Source organism: Lontra canadensis, unplaced genomic scaffold (assembly GCF_010015895.1).
Source record: "Lontra canadensis isolate GAN:19392208 unplaced genomic scaffold, GSC_riverotter_1.0 scaffold35, whole genome shotgun sequence".
NCBI lineage: Eukaryota > Metazoa > Chordata > Mammalia > Carnivora > Mustelidae > Lontra > Lontra canadensis.
The window spans coordinates 15,409,467-15,428,701 of NW_022631029.1; the positions used below are offsets into that span (position 1 = coordinate 15,409,467).

The 19,235-nt window shown below is 50.1% G+C and overlaps 1 protein-coding gene across 1 annotated transcript in view; it reads left to right on the forward strand.

Moving 5' to 3' along the window:
- The window catches only part of FLNB (filamin B), a 104,816-nt gene that overhangs the window by 75,388 nt on the left and 10,193 nt on the right, over positions 1 to 19,235 (forward strand). The window contains 13 exon segments of the mRNA XM_032868420.1: positions 1,107 to 1,178; positions 1,896 to 1,998; positions 2,712 to 2,852; positions 5,433 to 5,561; positions 6,428 to 6,601; positions 7,493 to 7,651; positions 7,961 to 8,164; positions 9,167 to 9,319; positions 9,424 to 9,546; positions 12,699 to 12,965; positions 13,552 to 13,689; positions 15,155 to 15,270; positions 18,528 to 18,660. Coding sequence (XP_032724311.1) covers positions 1,107 to 1,178; positions 1,896 to 1,998; positions 2,712 to 2,852; positions 5,433 to 5,561; positions 6,428 to 6,601; positions 7,493 to 7,651; positions 7,961 to 8,164; positions 9,167 to 9,319; positions 9,424 to 9,546; positions 12,699 to 12,965; positions 13,552 to 13,689; positions 15,155 to 15,270; positions 18,528 to 18,660 — 1,912 coding nt within the window.

Consider the following 19,235-nt stretch of genomic DNA (forward strand, 5'->3'; position numbering starts at 1 on the left):
CTAGCCTTACCCAGGTGGACTTTCTCTACACGTGGATTCCCTGCCTCCCTCTATAGACTTGTGGCCAGAAGGACACAAGCACCCAGTACTGCCTTCAGAGCTCTTGTCTCAAGGAGCCCCAGCAGGCTGGTTCAGTTAAATAGATCACACAGCCACAGGTCTAGCAGTGTTTCTGCTCATCTTGTCCCCGTTGAGAAGTCCTGGGTCAAAGGCCATAGAGTGGCCATTGAAAGATCTTTGACTAGTGTGTCCCTGCATAGCTCCACCATGAGAAAGCCCTAGGAGGTGGGGGTAGGGCTGTTCCAAATGGTGAAGCTCTCTTTCTGCAGATGCTGAAATACACAAAGAGGAGTGAAGCAGGCATGTTGGCCTTCCTCCCAGCGGGAGGGCCTTTCAGTTCTTGCTGTTGATGATGGGAGAAGAGGGGGATCCCTCCCTTACCAGGTCGATTGGATCAGGAATGTGAAGTCTGTGGTTTAAAAAAAAAAAAAAAAAGAATTTATAAAGACTTTTAAAACATAAATACCACGGGCACTTATCAAGTAACAGGAAACCTCTTTCCCAGTTTTGTGCTGCAGAAAGGACTGGTGTTCCTTTTTCGCTGTTGGCATGACAAAGCCATCAGCTTTGTGCACGGGGCGCCTCCTACCCAGTGCTTTACAACTTGTCTCGGTCCCTCCGAATGTCAAAGGTACCCTTCCCCTTTCATTCATCAGACTTCGTAGCTTTTTCAAGTACAGGTTTGCAAAATTAGCAGACTCCCTGGCAGGTGTTTTAGGTACCTCCAAGTTCTCAGGACCACAAGCAGCCCGAGTAAAGAACCCCGCACGTATCACTACAGACTCTCCAGCTAGCATTTCTCTGGGCCGGCTTCCTAGAAGTGGGGTCATGGGTTTCAAGGGCATGTGGATTTGACATTTGAAGGAAGGATGCCGGCTTGCTCTCCACAGAGCGAGGAAGGTTGTAGGCTCCCGATAGAGCAAGTGGTTCCTGCTGTATGAGACAGAGCCCTTGGGGAGGAAGCGGTCCTCAGGTTGTAGGACCCACTAAAGTAGCAGTGTCCCTTCCATGTGATTCCCGACTAATCTCCATTTGCCACCAACCAGGCCACGGATGGGGAAGTCGAGGCTGTGGAGGAGGCTCCGGTAAATGCCTGTTCCCCCGGATTCAGGCCCTGGGTACACTTTTTTTTTTTTTTTTTCCCCCTTTTGGCATTTCTGTGTTTACTCAGCCTTCATTTCAGAAAGCTGCAGCCTGCTTCTGGGGATTGCTTAAGCCCTCTGGGTGTCCTGGTCATTGGTATGCCCCCCCCACTGATCAGTCCGTCACAATGATCCCCCGCTTCCTCTATAAAGAGACCCACCTGTGTCATCGTCTGCGCTCCACGAATCTCCAGCCGTCATGTCTGTGATCACGCTCGGTGTCATTTGTCTCTGCGGTTCGGAGAAACGGACTGTCCTAAGCCCTCCTGCTGACTCGCACAGCCGCCCCTCGCACAGTTGGTTTCTGTTCAGGGGAGAGCCACCCGCTGCTACTTTCTGCCACCTAAAACGCACCTTCTTTTCCAGGCCACAACTAAACCTTTCCAGGTGGAGCCCTTGGCACCCACAGACATTGCTCTCTCTCACTTTCCCATTCCCCCGTGAGCCCTGCTGGGAATTCTGCAAGCAGAGCACCTAGCGATCGTTAGCAATTGGTCAGCATGACTTCTCCAGTACCCCAGGCTCTGCTTTGGCCCCGGGGTGTTAGACAGAGGCCATCCCACGTGGACGGCAGCCACACCCCCAGATCGCGGCTACACTGGCTTGCAGGATTCCCAGCTCTCTGCCCTCTGTTGCTTCATCAGCCCACACCATGGTCCGCTCTACCCAGTGACGACTGCTTCCTGTTTTTAGGTGACCGAAGAGGCCTATGTCCCCGTGAGTGACATGAACGGCCTGGGGTTCAAGCCTTTCGACTTGGTCATTCCGTTTGCGGTTAGGAAAGGGGAAATCACCGGTAAGCACAGTCACGAAAGCCACCTTGTTCTCCCTGGATTGCATTAGCTTTCCAGAACGTTGCCCGGGAGGTGGTCCCACCTGTCCCTGATACCTGGCATCCTGAACCCGGCATCCCTGTTTCCTGCTATAGGGAATTGTTCCATGAGCCCCAAGACGGCAGAATGTTCACTGTATATATGTGTGTCTCTGAAGGGGCTGCTTCGTTTAGGACTTGCATTACATCCTAGAGAAGGCCAGGCACTCTATCCAGGTTACGAACTGCTGTATTTAGATACCTCTCGACTGTCAGGTTCCTGTCCCACCTTTCTTCCTGCCTTGTCTTACTCGCACACCTTTCCAGAGGTGACATTCATACTAAAGTCTCTTGTACAAGCCTTCCTTTCTCTCCCAGCCTCCTTTTAATGCCCTTTTCTCTTTGAGCTGACTCTGCTACTGGCCTCATGGTCTTTTCTAGTCTAGTTTGAGCTTCTCACTTGCAAGTACAAAGGTAGAAAACTCTTTACTGGTGTTGCGTGCTGCATTTTGTGGAAGGAAAAGGGAACAAAATAAAGGTAGACATGTCTCTGTTTTCCTGTTGTCCTTGTCCTGTCTTGGACGCTTTAGGCAGCAGGGAGTGCCGTCGGATCTGAAGGCCACCTGTGCCTTTGCACTGAGCTTCTCCAGGGGAAGTGCCTGGGGGGCTCATTGCCCTGTCTGCCCGTGCTCCCGCAGGAGAGGTCCACATGCCTTCCGGGAAGACGGCCACACCTGAGATTGTGGACAACAAGGATGGCACGGTCACGGTCAGATACGCCCCCACTGAGGTCGGGCTGCATGAAATGCACATCAAATATATGGGCAGCCACATCCCTGGTGAGTCGGGCTCTGCACCTGGGCAGCATGCCCACAGGACGGCGTGTCAGAGGGTGTGCTGGGAGAAGATGTGAGGCTCCCGGGGGGACTTTCCAGCCTGGCTTGCAGAGCCTGGTGTGGTGTGGGGGTTTGGGGCGGAAGGAGAGGACAAGATGCCTTATGTTCACACTGACCTTGACAAGGAAACTCAGCTCAGATTTCATGTCCATCAACCAACACAGTGTTATTCTTGTTCTTCTTCTTTTTTTTTTTAAATGTTCAAATAGTTTTGTTTTTTAATTTAATACTTTGAGTAGGCAACATATCCACATGGCTTAAAGAATGTTACGGAGAAAGGTTTCCTTCCTGCCTGTATCACCCACCTGACCTCTCTTCGATCTTGACTGCTGTTAACTCTTTACATGGGACTTCAGAATATTTTTAAGACTCTACAGACAAATGAGAAATACGGATTCTTAAGCCCTTTCCCATTCATGCATTAATAGCAAAGTCTGCACATCATTTTGAGCTCGTCCTTTTCCATCTGACGGAGTATCTGGGAGAACTTTGTGCTCCCAATGATAGAGCGTGTTTGTGATGTCACACTGTTGGGGTGAGCATGGTATATTCCACCATTACCCTCACTGGAGGACATTGAGGGTCTCCCCTGCCTTTTGCTGTCATTAGGCAGCAGTGAATAGCCTTTGTATCCATCATTTCACACTCACAAAGGTATAGCTATGAGGTTTAATTCCCAAGGCACGTATTGTGGCCACAGGTAAAGACAACTGTCATTTTTAAGAATTATTTTTATTAACATATAATGTATTATTTGCCCCAGGGGTGCAGGTCTGTGAATCATCAGGCTTACACCCTTCACAGCACTCACCATAGTGCGTACCCTCCCCAGTGTCCATAACCCCGCTCCCCTCTCCACACCCCCCACCCCCCAGCAACCCTCAGCTTGTTCTGTGAGACTGAGAGTGAGACAACTGTCATTTTGATAGATCTTGACAAATTGTCAAGACAGATCTTGACAGTTGCCTCCCCTCATCCACACATGCACCAGCAAGGTAGATGAGCACCTGCTTTCTACCAGGTTTTGGATCTTTGCCAGACCATTCAGAAAAACAGTATCTCTGTGTTTCTTTGTATGTCTCTTGCAAATGAGACTGAGCAACTTTCTATATGTCTAAGTACCGTTTGTATTTCTTTCTCTGTGAACTGAGCGCTTGTTTCCTTGGCCAGGTTTTTCTCTTGGGTGATTGGCTTTTGTCATATCACTTTCTGAGAGCAAATTAAATACTGGAGAGATTAGTCCTTTGTGATAGAAGTCGCAAATATTTCTCCAGTTTGATGTTTGCTGTAGTTCATACATACATGTGTGCATAATATTTATTTAAAGCAAAAATATGTTATCTGCTTGTATCTAAATATTCTAAAGATGCAGATACAGAGAAAGTAAAAAAATGTCTTTCTCTTTCCCTTTTACTACCACTGCTGAGGTGTGAGTCTTTTCAGATGTTTCTCTCTGTGCCTACAAAACATGCAACATGGTTTTTTTTTCTTCAAAGAAATGAGATAATGGTATTAATATTATACAGCAGCTTGTCTTTTAAACATGACATGTTATGAATAATCTCTCAAGTTAATACACACAGATCTCCCTCTTTTTTTTTTTTTTTTTTTCCTTTTTTTGGTAAGAGAGTGCATGTGCCTGCATGTGGGCAGGCAAAGGTGGGGAGGGGCAGAAGTCGAGGGAGAGAGAATCTCAAGCAGGCTCCACGCTCAACATGGAGCCAGACACAGGGCTGAATCTCAGGTATATATATGCCCTGAGCCGAAATCAAGAATCAGACGCTTTGAGCCACCCAGGCTCCCCTTTACTCATTATTTTTAACGAACTGCCAGTAGACCCATGTTTACTTAACTGGCCCCCTGTTGTTGGACACTGGAGTCTTTTCCTAACTTGGATCTGAGCACTATGGAAGTGGAAGTCCTTGGACAGGGCTGGGTCTGAGGTGTGGGATAGATTACTAGGGCCCTCATAGGACCTTACATTTTGAAAGGGGCAGCAAATGGCCTTCCCAAAAGACTTCTCCAGTTGTGTTCCATCCAGTAGTGAGTCATTTCTTCACATGGTCAGCTGTTTCCTCCCTTATTGGTCAACCTTTGGGATTGTTTTTCTTGTGCACTACAAGTAGACCCTTTGGGTATCCCAGTGTGGTCAGCTCTCCTGGAGTCTCCTTTGGATTTCTGCCCCTGTGTGGGAGACCCCGCCCTTGCCTGCTGTTAAGGGGAATGTTAAGACACTGGGTGTCCTTGGGGCGCCTGGGTGGCTCAGTGGATTAAAGCCTCTGCCTTCGGCTCAGGTCATGGTTCCAGGGTCCTGGGATCGAGCCCTGTATCAGGCTCCCTTGCCGAGCAGAGAGCCTGCTTCCCTCCTCTCTCTCTGGCTGCCTCTCTGCCTACTTGTGATCTCTGTCTGTCACATAAATAAACAAAATGTTCTAAAAAAAAAAAAAAAAGACATTGGATATCCAAGAGATGCATGCTCCCCTCAATGAGTCCCCCTTGATCTTGTGTTCTTTGCCAACCCAGAAAGCCCGCTCCAGTTCTATGTGAACTACCCAAACAGCGGGAGCGTTTCTGCATATGGTCCTGGCCTGGTGTATGGAGTGGCCAACAAAACCGCCACCTTCACCATCGTCACCGAGGATGCAGGAGAAGGTACTGTGTGGTCTCTGTGGGTTTTGCGCTTCCGGCCATCCGTTTGGAGAGTCAAGTAGATACAGTTCTGGGACAGCTTTAAAAATTAGACTGCTGAGTGGTAGCATTTGTCTTGTCTTTTCTCCTCCATCTCTTCTATAGAGCTGCTCTGTCTTCACCCAAGGCAGAACTTTTGAGGTCCTTTGTGTTCTGATGGAAATCAGTTTGATGCTGTGAGATGTTTTATGGGACTTGCCTGAAATTTAAGCATGTTTTTTGGTAGATGATGTTCTTCTTTTGTTCTTTTTTGCATGTGTACATGTATCTAGAAGACTGCCTGAGTTATTGCCCATTCCAGATAAAGCTCCATGCCTATGCCCCTTGTCACCATGGAGACTTCTCAGTTTGTGGTCCTTTTTTGAAGATTTTCTTTTTAAGTAATCACACCCAACACAGGGCTCAAAATCACAACCCCAGGATCGAGAGTCACATGCTCTGCTGACTGAGCCAGTCAGGTGCCCCTAAATGTGTGGTCCTTACTGGATTTTCATGATGGCACCTGGTGCCCCACCAGCAGGAACAGCCTGTGTGTGGCTCCCCTATATGTGTGACTCGTGTACTGGCCTCCTTTCACGTCCCATGTATCCTGAAGAATAGAGAGGTCTTAAAGGTCACTTGTAGTGAAGAATTCAGCTGGTGAAGTGTCTTTCCAGTGGGCGGATTTGGCATGTCATTTGCTTTGCTCTGACATGCCCCTTGGTGGCCCATGTGGCATGCATCAGCCTCTTGTTCCCAGCACTGGGACCACCCTGGATGAGTTGTGATCTCTGTTGAAACAAGGGAACACACTCTCTCTAAGGGCTCGCCCTCCTTCCTCCCATCTGCAGGTGGCCTAGACTTGGCTATCGAGGGTCCCTCCAAGGCTGAAATCAGCTGCATTGACAACAAAGATGGGACATGCACAGTGACCTATCTGCCTACCCTGCCAGGGGACTACAGCATTCTGGTCAAGTACAATGACAAGCACATCCCTGGCAGCCCCTTCACAGCCAAGATCACAGGTAGGATTACCTGGCTCCTTTGGGGGGTAGGGGTGTGGGAGAGGCTGCCTATGGGGAGGTGTGGCTCCCTGGACAGCCCCTCTCTCCATCAGACCCGTGGCAGTAGGCTAGGCATCTAAGTGTAGATTCTACTTCCAGACTCCTTGGGGAGGAATTGAGGTGCAAAGTCAACTTTGGGCTGGCCCAGTTCCTTCAGTAGCTGGTAATCCAAGGGAGAGCCCACAGTATCCTTCAGACGGCCCTTGTTTGGTGCTAGTCGGGCCACAGCATGCTGGTAGCAGGCCCTCAGGTAGAGGCATTCACATACTCCATGATTCACGTAAATACATGAACTCGAAGATACCCTTCAGCATCACTACTGGATAGATTTCCTATCCATTTTATGGATGGAAAAACTGACACCGGGTGAGATAGTGACTTAGCCAAATTCATACGTGGGTGTTCGGGGACTCAGACCCAGGTTATCTTGATTCAAAGCCCACACTCCCAGTGTCTGTTGTGCTGGCTGTGTTTGTATCATGCTGTCAGGAGGTTATAAAGGAGATAGGAAAGGCGAGGTTCTTGACCCTGAGGTGTTCAGACCTATCCATGGGCAGTCAGCGGTCCCACGTGGAGCATGAGGAATGTGTGCCTGAGGAATGTCCAAGGTAGGAGGTGACATGTGCCTCCTGCTGGCAAAGACGCCTTTCAAAAGGCGTGAAGCCTCAAGTCTCTTGCCCATTCCCAGACACCATCAGCCAGCACTCATCGTTGGTTAGGTCTGCTCATGGTCCCAGACAGGCTTTTTCACTGAACTCTGAGTAACTCATTCTCCGTGCTCCTGCGTAAACGGTGTGTGGCTGGGGAGACCACACGTAACCTGAGCTGCACGGTGGGGGGACTGTTTCCCAGACGACAGCAGACGCTGCTCTCAGGTGAAGCTGGGCTCTGCCGCGGACTTCCTGCTCGACATCAGCGAGACAGACCTGAGCACCCTGACGGCCAGCATTAAGGCACCCTCTGGCCGCGATGAGCCCTGTCTCCTCAAGAGGCTGCCCAACAACCACATCGGTGAGCCCAGGCTGCCTTCCTGGCTGGGGCTGGGGCTGGGGCGGGGGATGGGGGGGTGGGGAGGATGGGCCTTCCCCCAGTCCCGTCCTGGGGACCCAGTAGCACACGAGAGCATGAAGCTGGGTCGCACATGCTAAGAGTCCGAGTGTGTTTCTGCATTGAGCTGTTGACCATCCCCTTAGACACTCTGTACTGCTAGAAAGTCAGGAAGGAAGTCCATTTCCATTCCTGCAAGTGTGTGTCCCTCCTGCTTCCTCTCTTTCATCCCGTCTCCCGACCTTACCAACCCCAGTCTATGCTCCGGTGCAGGCATCTCCTTCATCCCCCGGGAGGTGGGCGAGCACCTGGTCAGCATCAAGAAGAATGGCAACCATGTGGCCAACAGCCCCGTGTCCATCATGGTGGTCCAGTCCGAGATCGGTGATGCACGCAGAGCCAAAGTCTATGGCCGTGGCCTGTCGGAGGGCCGGACTTTCGAGATGTCTGAATTCATCGTGGACACAAGGGATGCAGGTGTGTGGAGACGTTCCTGGGGAAAGGCTTGTGGGAATGGTCTTCTTTTTGCTCAGGCTGCTTGTCTTTTCATCCTACCACCTCCCCTTTCTCTCTGAACATCCTTCAAGCTGTAGATCTTGTACCTGCATCAGCATTTAGGGCCCACAACCCCCAGTGAACTGGGCATTATCTGTATTTCTAGATGAAGAAACTGAGGCTTTACAGAAGTGAACAGCCTGTCTGCTCCTGGCATTTGAATCCAGAGCCAAAACAAGTCACAGATCTGTCATGATGGGTACTCCCACCCTCACCGGCCGCTTTCCAGGACCTCCTGGGCTCATCCCAAGCAGAGGAGGTTGGCCAGCTGGCCAAGATCGTGTCAGCTGAGCTGTGCTTTCATGGAAATGTGGAATCTCTTCCTGTTTCCTCTTTAAAACGGCTTGAATTGGATCGGGCCTCTTCACACTATGCTATGTGGCCATATGTATCTTCATTGTCTGCCTTCTTGCGTCATGGCCATTTTGGTGGCTTTTGGACAAAGTGACAGTCCCAGGGGAGAGAGCTAGAGAATTTCTGGTCTTGGTGGGCCAATGCTCCCTCTTGATTCTTCAGGTTGTTAGACCTTTGGATCTGCTCCCTTAGTGATTCCCGGGCTAGATGGAGACCCGTGGGCACAGTTTGAACGTTCACATTCTCAGACCTGGAGCTGGTGATGAATACATGCCGTTCTTGAAGGCGTGTGGTCAGAGCGTCTTCCCAGCGGGTTCTGTAGGACTGGGGCTCCGCGGGATGTTAATACGTATCCTTGAGAGGAACTGTGGTCAAAGCCACGCTCAGAGGTTTTTTGCTATGGGACTTCACTTGCTCCCCTGCCTGAGGCTCCCTGATTGGGGCTACCTGCCGTTTCTATCTTTCCACCATCTGGAAATAACAGCTTGATTTTCCTTTCCTTCCGCATGCTTCGAGCTCCCCCTCCCCAGTGAGTTGTGGTGCCATCAGCCCCGGGCTACCGTGTTGCAGGTTATGGTGGCATATCCCTGGCAGTGGAAGGCCCCAGCAAAGTGGACATCCAGACAGAGGACCTGGAAGATGGCACTTGCAAGGTCTCCTACTTCCCCACTGTGCCCGGCATTTACATTGTCTCCACCAAGTTCGCTGATGAGCACGTACCTGGTGCGTCTGGCCCCCTCTGCCCTCCCTGTGTGGTGCTTGGGTTTTCTGTCAGTGCCGTGCCTTAGCCTCTGGGCTGCTCACCAGGGCCTTCTCGGTTCTCGCAGGGAGCCCGTTCACCGTGAAGATCAGTGGGGAGGGGAGAGTCAAGGAGAGCATCACTCGGACCAGTCGGGCCCCATCTGTGGCCACTGTTGGGAGCATCTGTGACCTGAACCTGAAAATCCCAGGTGAGCATGAGGAATGTGGGGGTCGGGGTGGAGAGCACCCCTGGGAGCCATGTCTGGGCATGGCCTAGGACGTACTAAGTGCTCTTTGGTGACTATTTGTAAGTAAGTAAGCAGTGTATTTGTTTGTATTTTTCATACTGTTTTCACAGAGTCCCATCCGAGGAAAAAATACCTGGTTACCTGTTCCCTTTTTCTTCTTCCAAATGAAAATTTTTTTATTGTGTCTCATGGCGGGGAGACAGGCTTTTAGATTTGAATTTACTATCCATTAAATGGAGTCATGTCAGTGAGAGAATTGGCCCTGTCCTTGCCAATAGTTGGAAGTATTTCAGAGGTGTCAGTCCAATGGCATCCTTCTCATATTCGATGCATTTCTTCCATCGCTACAGTGAGAATGGAGACTGGGTGGGTGGGCCACATCCGGCCTTTTTGTCGTGAATGGTGTAAATGGACACTGTGAATGGATCTGTCTGAATATGGCCCAGGCTCCTTCCGTAAAGAGCTGTCCCTGGGGTGCCTGGGTGGCTCAGTCTGTTAAGCATCTGCCTTTGGCTCAGGTCATGATCCCAGAGTCCTGGGATCAAGTCCCACGTCAGGCTCCCTGCTCAGCGGGGAGTCTGTTGCTCCTGCTCCCTCTGCCCCTTTGCCTGCTTGTGCACACTCTCTCCCTCTCTTTCCCTCAAATAAATAAAAAGTAAGAGCCATCACAGTGAGTGCAGGTGTAAGGGTCCTGTGCCCACAAGCGGGCACAGGCTGTGTTGTGGCACAGATCTGTGTGGACAGAAAATCGAAACAGTCTTCGGATCACGCTCAGGTTGTGATTTGGAAGAAGGGACTGCTTCTCCTCCACGGCTCTTCCCCTCTTTCCCAACATGCCCCACTTCTACCTACTCTGCCTCCCCCATGGTCCTCAGTGGCTTCTTCCTATGTGGCTGCACCGCTGGCCACGTGAGAATGCAGGGAAAGCCTCCTTACTGCAGTGTCCATACGGAATCACTTACTAAAAATAGCTGATGCATTGTGATCGTGAAAAGTTCAGGTGTTCCAACCCCAGGAAAGGAAGTGTCATCGCATCTCCAATCAGCCAGGAGGGTTGTGGCTCACATGTGAGGCACAGAGCTGGACCCCAGTTGCCTCCAGCTTCCCAGACATGTGGGATCCCTTTCCAATCGCACCTGTGCACTTCTCACACACTGGAGTGTGGTCATCTTTTGATACTCCCACATCATTTTTTTTTTTAAAGATTTTATTTATTTATTTGACAGAGATCACAAGTAGGCAGAGAGGCAGGCAGAGAGAGAGGGGGAGGCAGGCTCCCTGCAGAGCAGAGAGCCCGATGCGGGGCTCGATCCCAGGACTCTGGGATCATGACCTGAGCTGAAGGCAGAGGCTTAACCCACTGAGCCACCCAGGTGCCCCTCATTTTTTTTTTTTAATTTTATCCACTTATTTATTAGAGGGAGAGCAAGCAGGGGGAAGGAGTGGAGGGAGAGGGACAAGCAGACTCCACACTGAGCGTGGAGCCCGACACAGGGCTTGAACTCATCACCCTGAGATCATGACCTGAGCCCGAATCAAGAGGTGGATGCTTGACCAAGTGAGCCATGCAGACGCCCCTCCACATCACATTTTCAGTGACTACGTAAGATTACTTTCCATATCCTGATGCACCGTCCTTCCTTGCGTAGTCTCAGCACACACACACTCATTTCCATCGCTGGATTCCGACAGCCGGGGCTCTGTAAAGTTCTCCGCTGTGTGCTCAGTCCATCAGCACGTCGGATGGTTGCCCCGGGGTGGGATGGCGTGGCTGCTGTGGTTGGAATGCTCCCCAACCCTGGCAGACAGACTGCCCTCGTGATAAAGGATCCGTGCCCATCTCTCCATTTCCCCACCAGCCCTGGGCAGTGTTTCCTTCTCACTTTGACCAATCCAATGGAAACATATGGTGTCTGGTTTTCAGTTCCATTTCTCAGGTCCCTAGTGACATGGACTGTGGTTTGTTTGTTTTTTTTTTCTTCTGCTTTACATTTTTCATTTTGCAAGTTCTCTGTTTCCTGAGGAACTAGCAGGTCAGTTACTTTTTCCCTAAGGTCTCCCTGGTTCTTGGCTCCTCTTTTCTCCGATCAGGTCCTTCTCAGTGCCGGCTGACTCTGGGTGAGACTCGCTTCCCAACCCTTACTACCTAAACGAGCCTCTGTCCTCGGTTAGAATGGAAGACAGCTCATCAGTTTCCAGATGTCCTCTGGACCCAGGCCATGTGGGGCGACCCTCTCCTCAACCGCCCTTCCTTTCTCTATCCTCAGGGCTCAAAGTCATGGCTGCTCAGCCCAGGTCATTGTAGGGCTGGCGAGCGCAGCTTCATGTGGCTCTAGGTGATGGCATTACGTGGTCACCCAGCATGCGATGTGCCTGTTTCTACCACGTCAGTGCGAGCACGGTCACTGGCACGGCATGAGCGCCGAGGGTGTGGCAGACACAGTCTGCGTCCCGGTGTTGGTGACCGGAGGCGTCACTCTTCTGAAAGCATGGCCTCTGGTATTTGACTCACTCGAAGCTTGGCTCACGCACGGTTTCCCTTTGTGGTTGTGACCAATGTGGGTTCACTTTTTCTCTAAATGCATTTGTCTTGTTGCCTCAAAGAAATGCCAAGTCTTCTTGAAGGTATGAGGTGACAGTTCTTGCATTTTCTCCCCTTACCTACCTATGGAAATGAGCCCCAGTAAGCATGATGTGTGGGCACGTGTCACCTTTGGCTTAGGAACATCCGATCTGTTATAATGGTTTCTGTTTACCTGCTGTCGCTTATCAGCTCCAGGCCCTGGTTTGAAACTGCTGTGCGGAATTAATGCCAGCTAGGAAGTCTATAAAAGTACTCGGTGGGGCAGACAGTGTCACTATTCCTACAACATTCTCTGCACTGGGTGGCTGGAGGTGCCCTGGCATCTCCATGGTGGCCGCGGCAACCCAGGGTTTGAGGGAGACAGGAGGGTAGGCATCCCGCCTGAATGGGAGGAAAGCCTGAGCACCCCACATCCCACCCTGGGCTGCCCCCGCCTTGCCCTCTGCTGCTTGCCCTGCATGGCCTGCTCTGCCTTGGTCCCTCACCCTAACCCTGCTCTCTTCCCCCCCAAACTTCCGCCTCCTTTCAGAAATCGACAGCAATGACATGTCGGCCCATGTCACCAGCCCCTCTGGCCGCATCACCGAGGCAGAGATCGTGTCCGTGGGGAAGAACTCGCACTGTGTCCGGTTTGTGCCCCAGGAGATGGGCGTTCACACAGTCAGCGTCAAGTACCGCGGCCAGCACGTGACCGGCAGCCCGTTCCAGTTCACCGTGGGGCCACTGGGAGAGGGGGGCGCCCACAAAGTCCGCGCAGGAGGCCCTGGCCTGGAGAGAGGAGAAGCAGGGGTCCCAGGTGAGCTTGCGGGCAGGCTCGTAACTTGAGAACAGGAGGAGCCTGGCGGTGTGAGCACCCCACGTTCTTCACGTGTATGGGATTCTGACGGTGGTATTGAGGGGCATTCTTTAAAACAAGGCTTCTGTGGCTACACATGATTGGGAATTGCCCACTTACCCAAAGCTAATAAACAAGCTTACTGAGAGACCCCTAGAGCCTGTAACGGTGCGTGTGCGCATCTAAGAGGGACGCAGGCTAAGGAAGCTCTTTGCAGACCGTCCTGCAGCGCTGACATTTGGTGGAACACACTGGAATTCTACAAAATCCATTATTGTGGCGGTTGCTGGTGGGAAGATCTGTAGGGACAAAACTGAGTGTTCTCATCTTTTTCTGCCTCGGTCGGGTGTGTTCAGAGATGCTGATTTCCTACAAACTTCATGTTCTCGTGGGTGGTGCTCCGAAAACATCGGTGATGCCCTTCCTTGGGGATCTGCCTGGCCTTAAAGGAGAGAAAAGGGAGCAGATGTAACCCAGCATCATGGGTGTGAGCTAGAAGAGAGCGTGTCCCAGGCTCAGTCGCTAACCAGGTGTTTCTTTCCTTTAGCCGAATTCAGCATCTGGACCCGGGAAGCCGGTGCTGGTGGCTTGTCCATTGCCGTCGAAGGCCCCAGTAAGGCCGAGATTACGTTCGATGACCATAAAAATGGATCGTGTGGAGTGTCTTACATTGCCCAGGAGCCTGGTATGTAATCACGAGCCAGCTGAGGATGTGGTCCTTGTTGGGGGATGCCTAGGCTGTGGGGAACGGAAGCCTGGCCAGCTAGCTCGAGTCAAAGTGGAGTGTATCGGTATGGGTGCGTGGGAGCGCCTTCTAGAAATCCATGGCAAGAAATCGGTCGGGCCTCGGGGCAGGAAGTGTGGTTCTCTGGTACCTCTCTGCTGGCCTCTCCTTCATGCTTTCATTCAGCCCTGCCCTTCCTCCCGCTGACCAGCCTCTCTTCCCATCCTTGGCCACTGGCTCTGTGGCCTCAGGGCTCTGAGCTCCCTTGAGCAGCAGCTCTTAACCTTTTTGTGAACTGTGGACTCTCTTGGGCATCTCCTAAAGCCTACAGGGACTGTTCTCAGGATAATGTTTTAAACATATAACATAAAATGCATTGGGTTATAAAAGAAATCAGTTACATTAAAATGGAGTTACCAAAATCTTCAGGGGAATGTGTAACATAGTAACATATGCACATTCTTCCTGAATACATTAAGTCATAGGATTTGGCGGTGGTCTGCTAAGGACCTTAATTTCAAAGTAGAGGTGAGAGTAAAAAATACGTTAAGGTATATATAAAACTGTAAAGTGACATGAAAATATCTGTGATCTTTTTTGGTGACAGAGTCACGCTTGATGTGTGCTTTGAGTGTTCTTGTTGATGTTTTGTTTTTTTTTTTTAAGATTTTATTTATTTATTTGACAGAGAGATCACAAGTAGGCAGAGAGGCAGGCAGAGAGTGAGGGGGAAGCAGGCTCCCTGCTGAGTGGTGAGCCCAATGCAGGGCTCCATCCCAGGATCCTGAGATCATGACCTGAGCCGAAGGCGGAGGCTTAACCCACTGAGCCACCCAGAACCTCTCTTGTTGAACTTTCTAATAGAAAGAACGGAAATGCTAAATTTCAGCCTGAAGTTATTAGTAAAAGTAAAAATGTAAATTTTTTTCCCATTCAAGTTTCCTGGGTCTCCTGAGTTCTTAAGCAGGACCTTAGGGAGTCCCTTGGACCCAAATTAAGACGCTTGGCCCTTGGGGTGCCTGGGTGTCTCAGTCAGTTCAGTGTCTGCCTTTGGCTCAGGTCATGATTCTGGGGTCCTGGGATCAGGCTCCCTGCTTGGCAAAGAGTCTCCTTCTCGCTCTACCCCTCCCTCCACTCATGCATGTGCTTGCACACACTCTCTCTCTCTCAAGTAAATAAATAAAATCTTAAAAAAAAAAAAAAAAGAAGAAGAAGAAGAAGAAGAATATTGCCCCTTTCCCAACTAAAGGAATCCTATTGGCTCAACCTCAGCTAGGTGACCTGCCCTCAGCCAACCAACCAGCCCTGACGGTCGGGGAGGCAGAGGCTCTTGGAAGGCATTTCAGCCCTAGGAAGGAAGCCAGAGGCCGCTCTGGAACCGCCTTCCCAGATTCTCTGAAATGATGGGACTTTCCTGTCCCCACAGGTAACTACGAAGTGTCTATCAAGTTCAACGATGAGCACATCCCTGAAAGTCCTTACCTGGTGCCAGTCATTGCACCCTCGGACGACGCCCGCCGCCTCACTGTTATGAGCCTTCAGGTGAGACGCAAGGAAACATCCGTCTCATTGGCCACAGGCCGACCAGTGAAACCCTGGACTCTTGAGGCCGCTTCAATCCTCCCTTCAGTGCCAAGGACCCCATTCCAGTGGGACCAGAGATGCTGCCAGCTGTAGAGGACCCTTCTTCCCATGGCAGAGTGAAACCCCCACCACCACCACAGTTAGGACAGGAGACACTTGGGGCAAGCGGAAACAGAGCCATAGTCAACAAAACACCTCAACATTTGGGAACAAGTTCGTTTCTTAAATATTTATTCAAGAGAAACAAAGGAGGCCTATTAATAATCGGTTAAGGGTTAAGGAGGACTTTCCAACAGAATGAACACCAGGCCAACAGTCCAGGGACGTTCTGCCGGCTACTGCAGGCTTCCTCTCCCTCCAAAAAGTCAATTGCAGTTGATTTTATTATGGTGCTTTATTTATAAGGGTGCAAGGCACCACCTAAGGACTTTATCAGTATTAAATCCTTGCATGAGCCTGGGGAGTAGGTTTCTCCTGACCCCATTTTAAAGATGGAGAAACTGAGGTATAGAGAGGTTACGGCTACCAGAAACCAGCTAGCATGAGGCAGAGGGATGGTCTCTGTGGCTCCAGAACCCGTGGTCTTAACCATGGCCCCGTGAATCCCCGCCCTGGCACTATGGCAAGTGGTTACGTAGTCCAACCTGTGGGGGTGCCAGAAAGTGCAACTTTCCCCCTGTCTTCAACAGGCTGTCAAATTCAAGGTTTCATGAGAGCCTGCAGCCAGACTAATAACCGGTAGGGATGCCTTTGGGTCATTACTCAGGACACTGAAAAGCAATTAGGTGTCAGAAATCAGGAGTAGCAGTTTGGTTGCAGAATCACACCAGAGTCCCCAAGTCTGATTTCTGATCAATGGGATTTCTCAGTAGCCTTCAGCTGCCCCGCCCCAACCCCCATTTTTGAAAATCCTGTATCTGAGGTTGGTGATCTCATTGACCCTAATTCCACACACTTGGTTTACATGTGAGATTCTAACCTTACCCTGAGGAGAACTAGTGCTGCTGGTTGTTCCAAAACATCAGGGAACCCAGACTGAACCCAAAGCAGACTCACCTCTGCGGATTGAAGAGGCCTCACCCAGGAGTCCTCAGGGTGCGAACGGGTTGCTGTGGCGTAGATGTTTTTCTTGTGTTTCATTTAAAGGCTTCTTAACAGAAGTTTCTTCTGTGGCCGACTTAACTAAAACCTGTGGAGGGAGATAAACCCAGCGTTTGTTGAGGGCAGAGAGCTGCCTTCATGCATCTCGAAGATTTCTCTCAGATCTTCTGAGGCGTTTATCTCCCTCTTGAGGATTTAGCGGCAAGCGGATTCAGGTAATGTAAATGGTTCTGTCCCCAAAAAACCTGGTTTGGAGAAATCCTCTCCAGGAGACTTTTCTGTAGACTCCTCTCATCACCGTTAGGTCGTAAATATTTGAACAAGTGTGCAGTGGGCTGTGCGTGTCTCTTTGTCCCATTCCGCACCCCTCCCCCCCCCACCCTGTGTCACTTGGTGCTGAGTGATATGTAAATTATTTATCGGATATTTGCCCGCGGCCTGCATGCCAACATCTGGTGCTGATTAGGAAAAGAGAGGCATGTATTGTTTTGTCTTGATTTTAAGACTTTTTAGAAAATTGAAGTCGGCTGGCATTTCGTAGAGGAGGGGATGGTGGGACAGGGGCAATCTGGCGATTAAAGATTCCTGAATTTCGTGTGCAGTCCTCTCTCCCCAGCCTGTGACCTCCAGTGCAGCACAGTGCAATAGAATGTTCTACAACAACGGAAACGTCTCACATCTCCTCTGTGCAATGTGGTAGCCACTGGCCACACGTGGTTGTTGAGCCGTTGAAATGTTGCTAGTGTAACTGAGGAATCAGATCTTCAATTTAATTTGATTTGATTTAAATTTTTATTTAAAATTTATTTAAAAATTTTATTTAAAATTTTATTTAAAATTTTTATTTAAAATTTTATTTAAAATTTTTATTTAAAATTTTATTTAAAAATTTTTATTTAAAATTTTATTTAAAAAATCTTCTGTGGCTCGTGGCTACCAAGTTAAGCAGTGCAGCTTTACTGCCTTATTGCTGAGATGTGGTCCTGGGACAAGCAGCCTCAGCATTTCCTGGGAGTTTACTAGAATCCTAGAATTCCAGGCTCTCTGTGCTCCCTGCCCTGGCCCCTGACCCACTGGATCAGAATCTGCATTTTAACAAGACCCCCATGTACTTCGATTGCACACTGCGGTATCATCTGAGGAGTGGCTGTCTGATCGACTTCACCACAAAACTGCTAACGAATTAAATCTTGTGGTTCAGGCAGGACTGGCCAATTTTAAACTATCTTAAGCATCTAAACCTCTAATCCCCTTCTCCTGTGAGAGGCTATAGTTTCCAGGGCTGAGTGTGGAGGCTAAAACTGAACCAGTGAAGAGTAAAAGCTAGACTTCTTTCTGTTGAGGCGGGGGAGGACAGCGGGGGTTGGGGGGACACGGGGAGTTAAGTGCAGACAACTTCTGAGTTCATATACATACTTAACGATAAGCTGACCTTTGGGAGCCTTTCTTTGTATGGACCAGCCCCTGCGCTGAGTGCTTGGAATGAATCACTTCCTTTCACCCTCATGCGTCAGCTCTCTGGCATAGATTCAGTTATTTGTGCCCATTCTACAGATGAGGAGACTGAGACTCAAAGGTGGAACAACTTACTTACATAGCTAGGAAATGGTAGTCACCCCAGGTCCTGCTGGGGTGTATACTCCTCTATGAGTTTATTAAAAGTTGTCTCCATTCCTACCCTTGAGATAAAAAATGGCAATGATATAAAACTGTTCATGTTGATGAGTACAGGGTTTTGTCAGTTGCCAGGCTCCTCTTAAAAGAGGGTCCTTTCTGACCTGGAAGGCACTGGGTTTTCTGGCTGTCTGGTCTTGTTTGAGATCTGGAAATTACAGTTCTGTTGGCGAGGATGTCTGAGTCTCCAAATCCGGTAACCCTCTCTCCCAGCCCGAACCGAGGTGCTAGACGATGCTGACATGGGTCTCTGCTGTCTTATATTTAAAGCTAGAAGTGTAGAAGAAGGCACCTGCTCTTCTGTTGTCAGTTGTTGTATGGTTCAATATCCTGGGCCTTTTTGCATGAGAACTGTCCCCTGGAGTCCCAGGTCGGGTCAGTGTGTGCCACCGAACAGGAACACCAAGGGCCATAACCTCTTTAATGTATTAAATTCCCAGGAATCGGGATTAAAAGTTAACCAGCCAGCCTCCTTTGCTATAAGGTTGAATGGGGCAAAAGGCAAGATCGATGCGAAGGTGCACAGCCCCTCAGGAGCCGTGGAGGAGTGCCACGTGTCTGAGCTGGAGCCAGGTGAGCGGGGCAGGCGGGCAGACCCCGGTATCTGTGCCTCTCTGAGGCATGTTTCTGCAGGCGTGCACCCCCACAGAGGGCTCACTGGCCACACCGAGGCCAGCCAGCCTGCAGATCCCTTCTGCTGCTGTTGCCAGGCCCTGTTTATAAATTAGGGCATAAACATTCACCAGGGACAGGAAGACACTTTAGGATACAGCCTTCCTTTTTCTTTTTTCCTTTTCTTTGCTTTTCTTTTTCTTTTTTTTTAAAGAGTTTATTTATTTGACAGAGAGAGAGAGACGCAGCAAAAGAGGGAACATAAGCAGGGGGAGTGGGAGGGGCGCCTGGGTGGCTCAGTGGGTTAAGCTGCTGCCTTCAGCTCAGGTCATAATCTCAGGGTCCTGGGATCGAGTCCCGCATCGGGCTCTCTGCTCAGCAAGAAGCCTGCTTCCCTCTCTCTCTCTCTCTGCCTGACTCTCCGTCTACTTGTGATCTCTGTCTGTCAAATAAATAAATAAAATCTTTAAAAAAAAAAAAAAAAAAAGCAGGGGGAGTGGGAGAGGGAGAAACAGGCTCCCTGCTGAGCAGGGCTC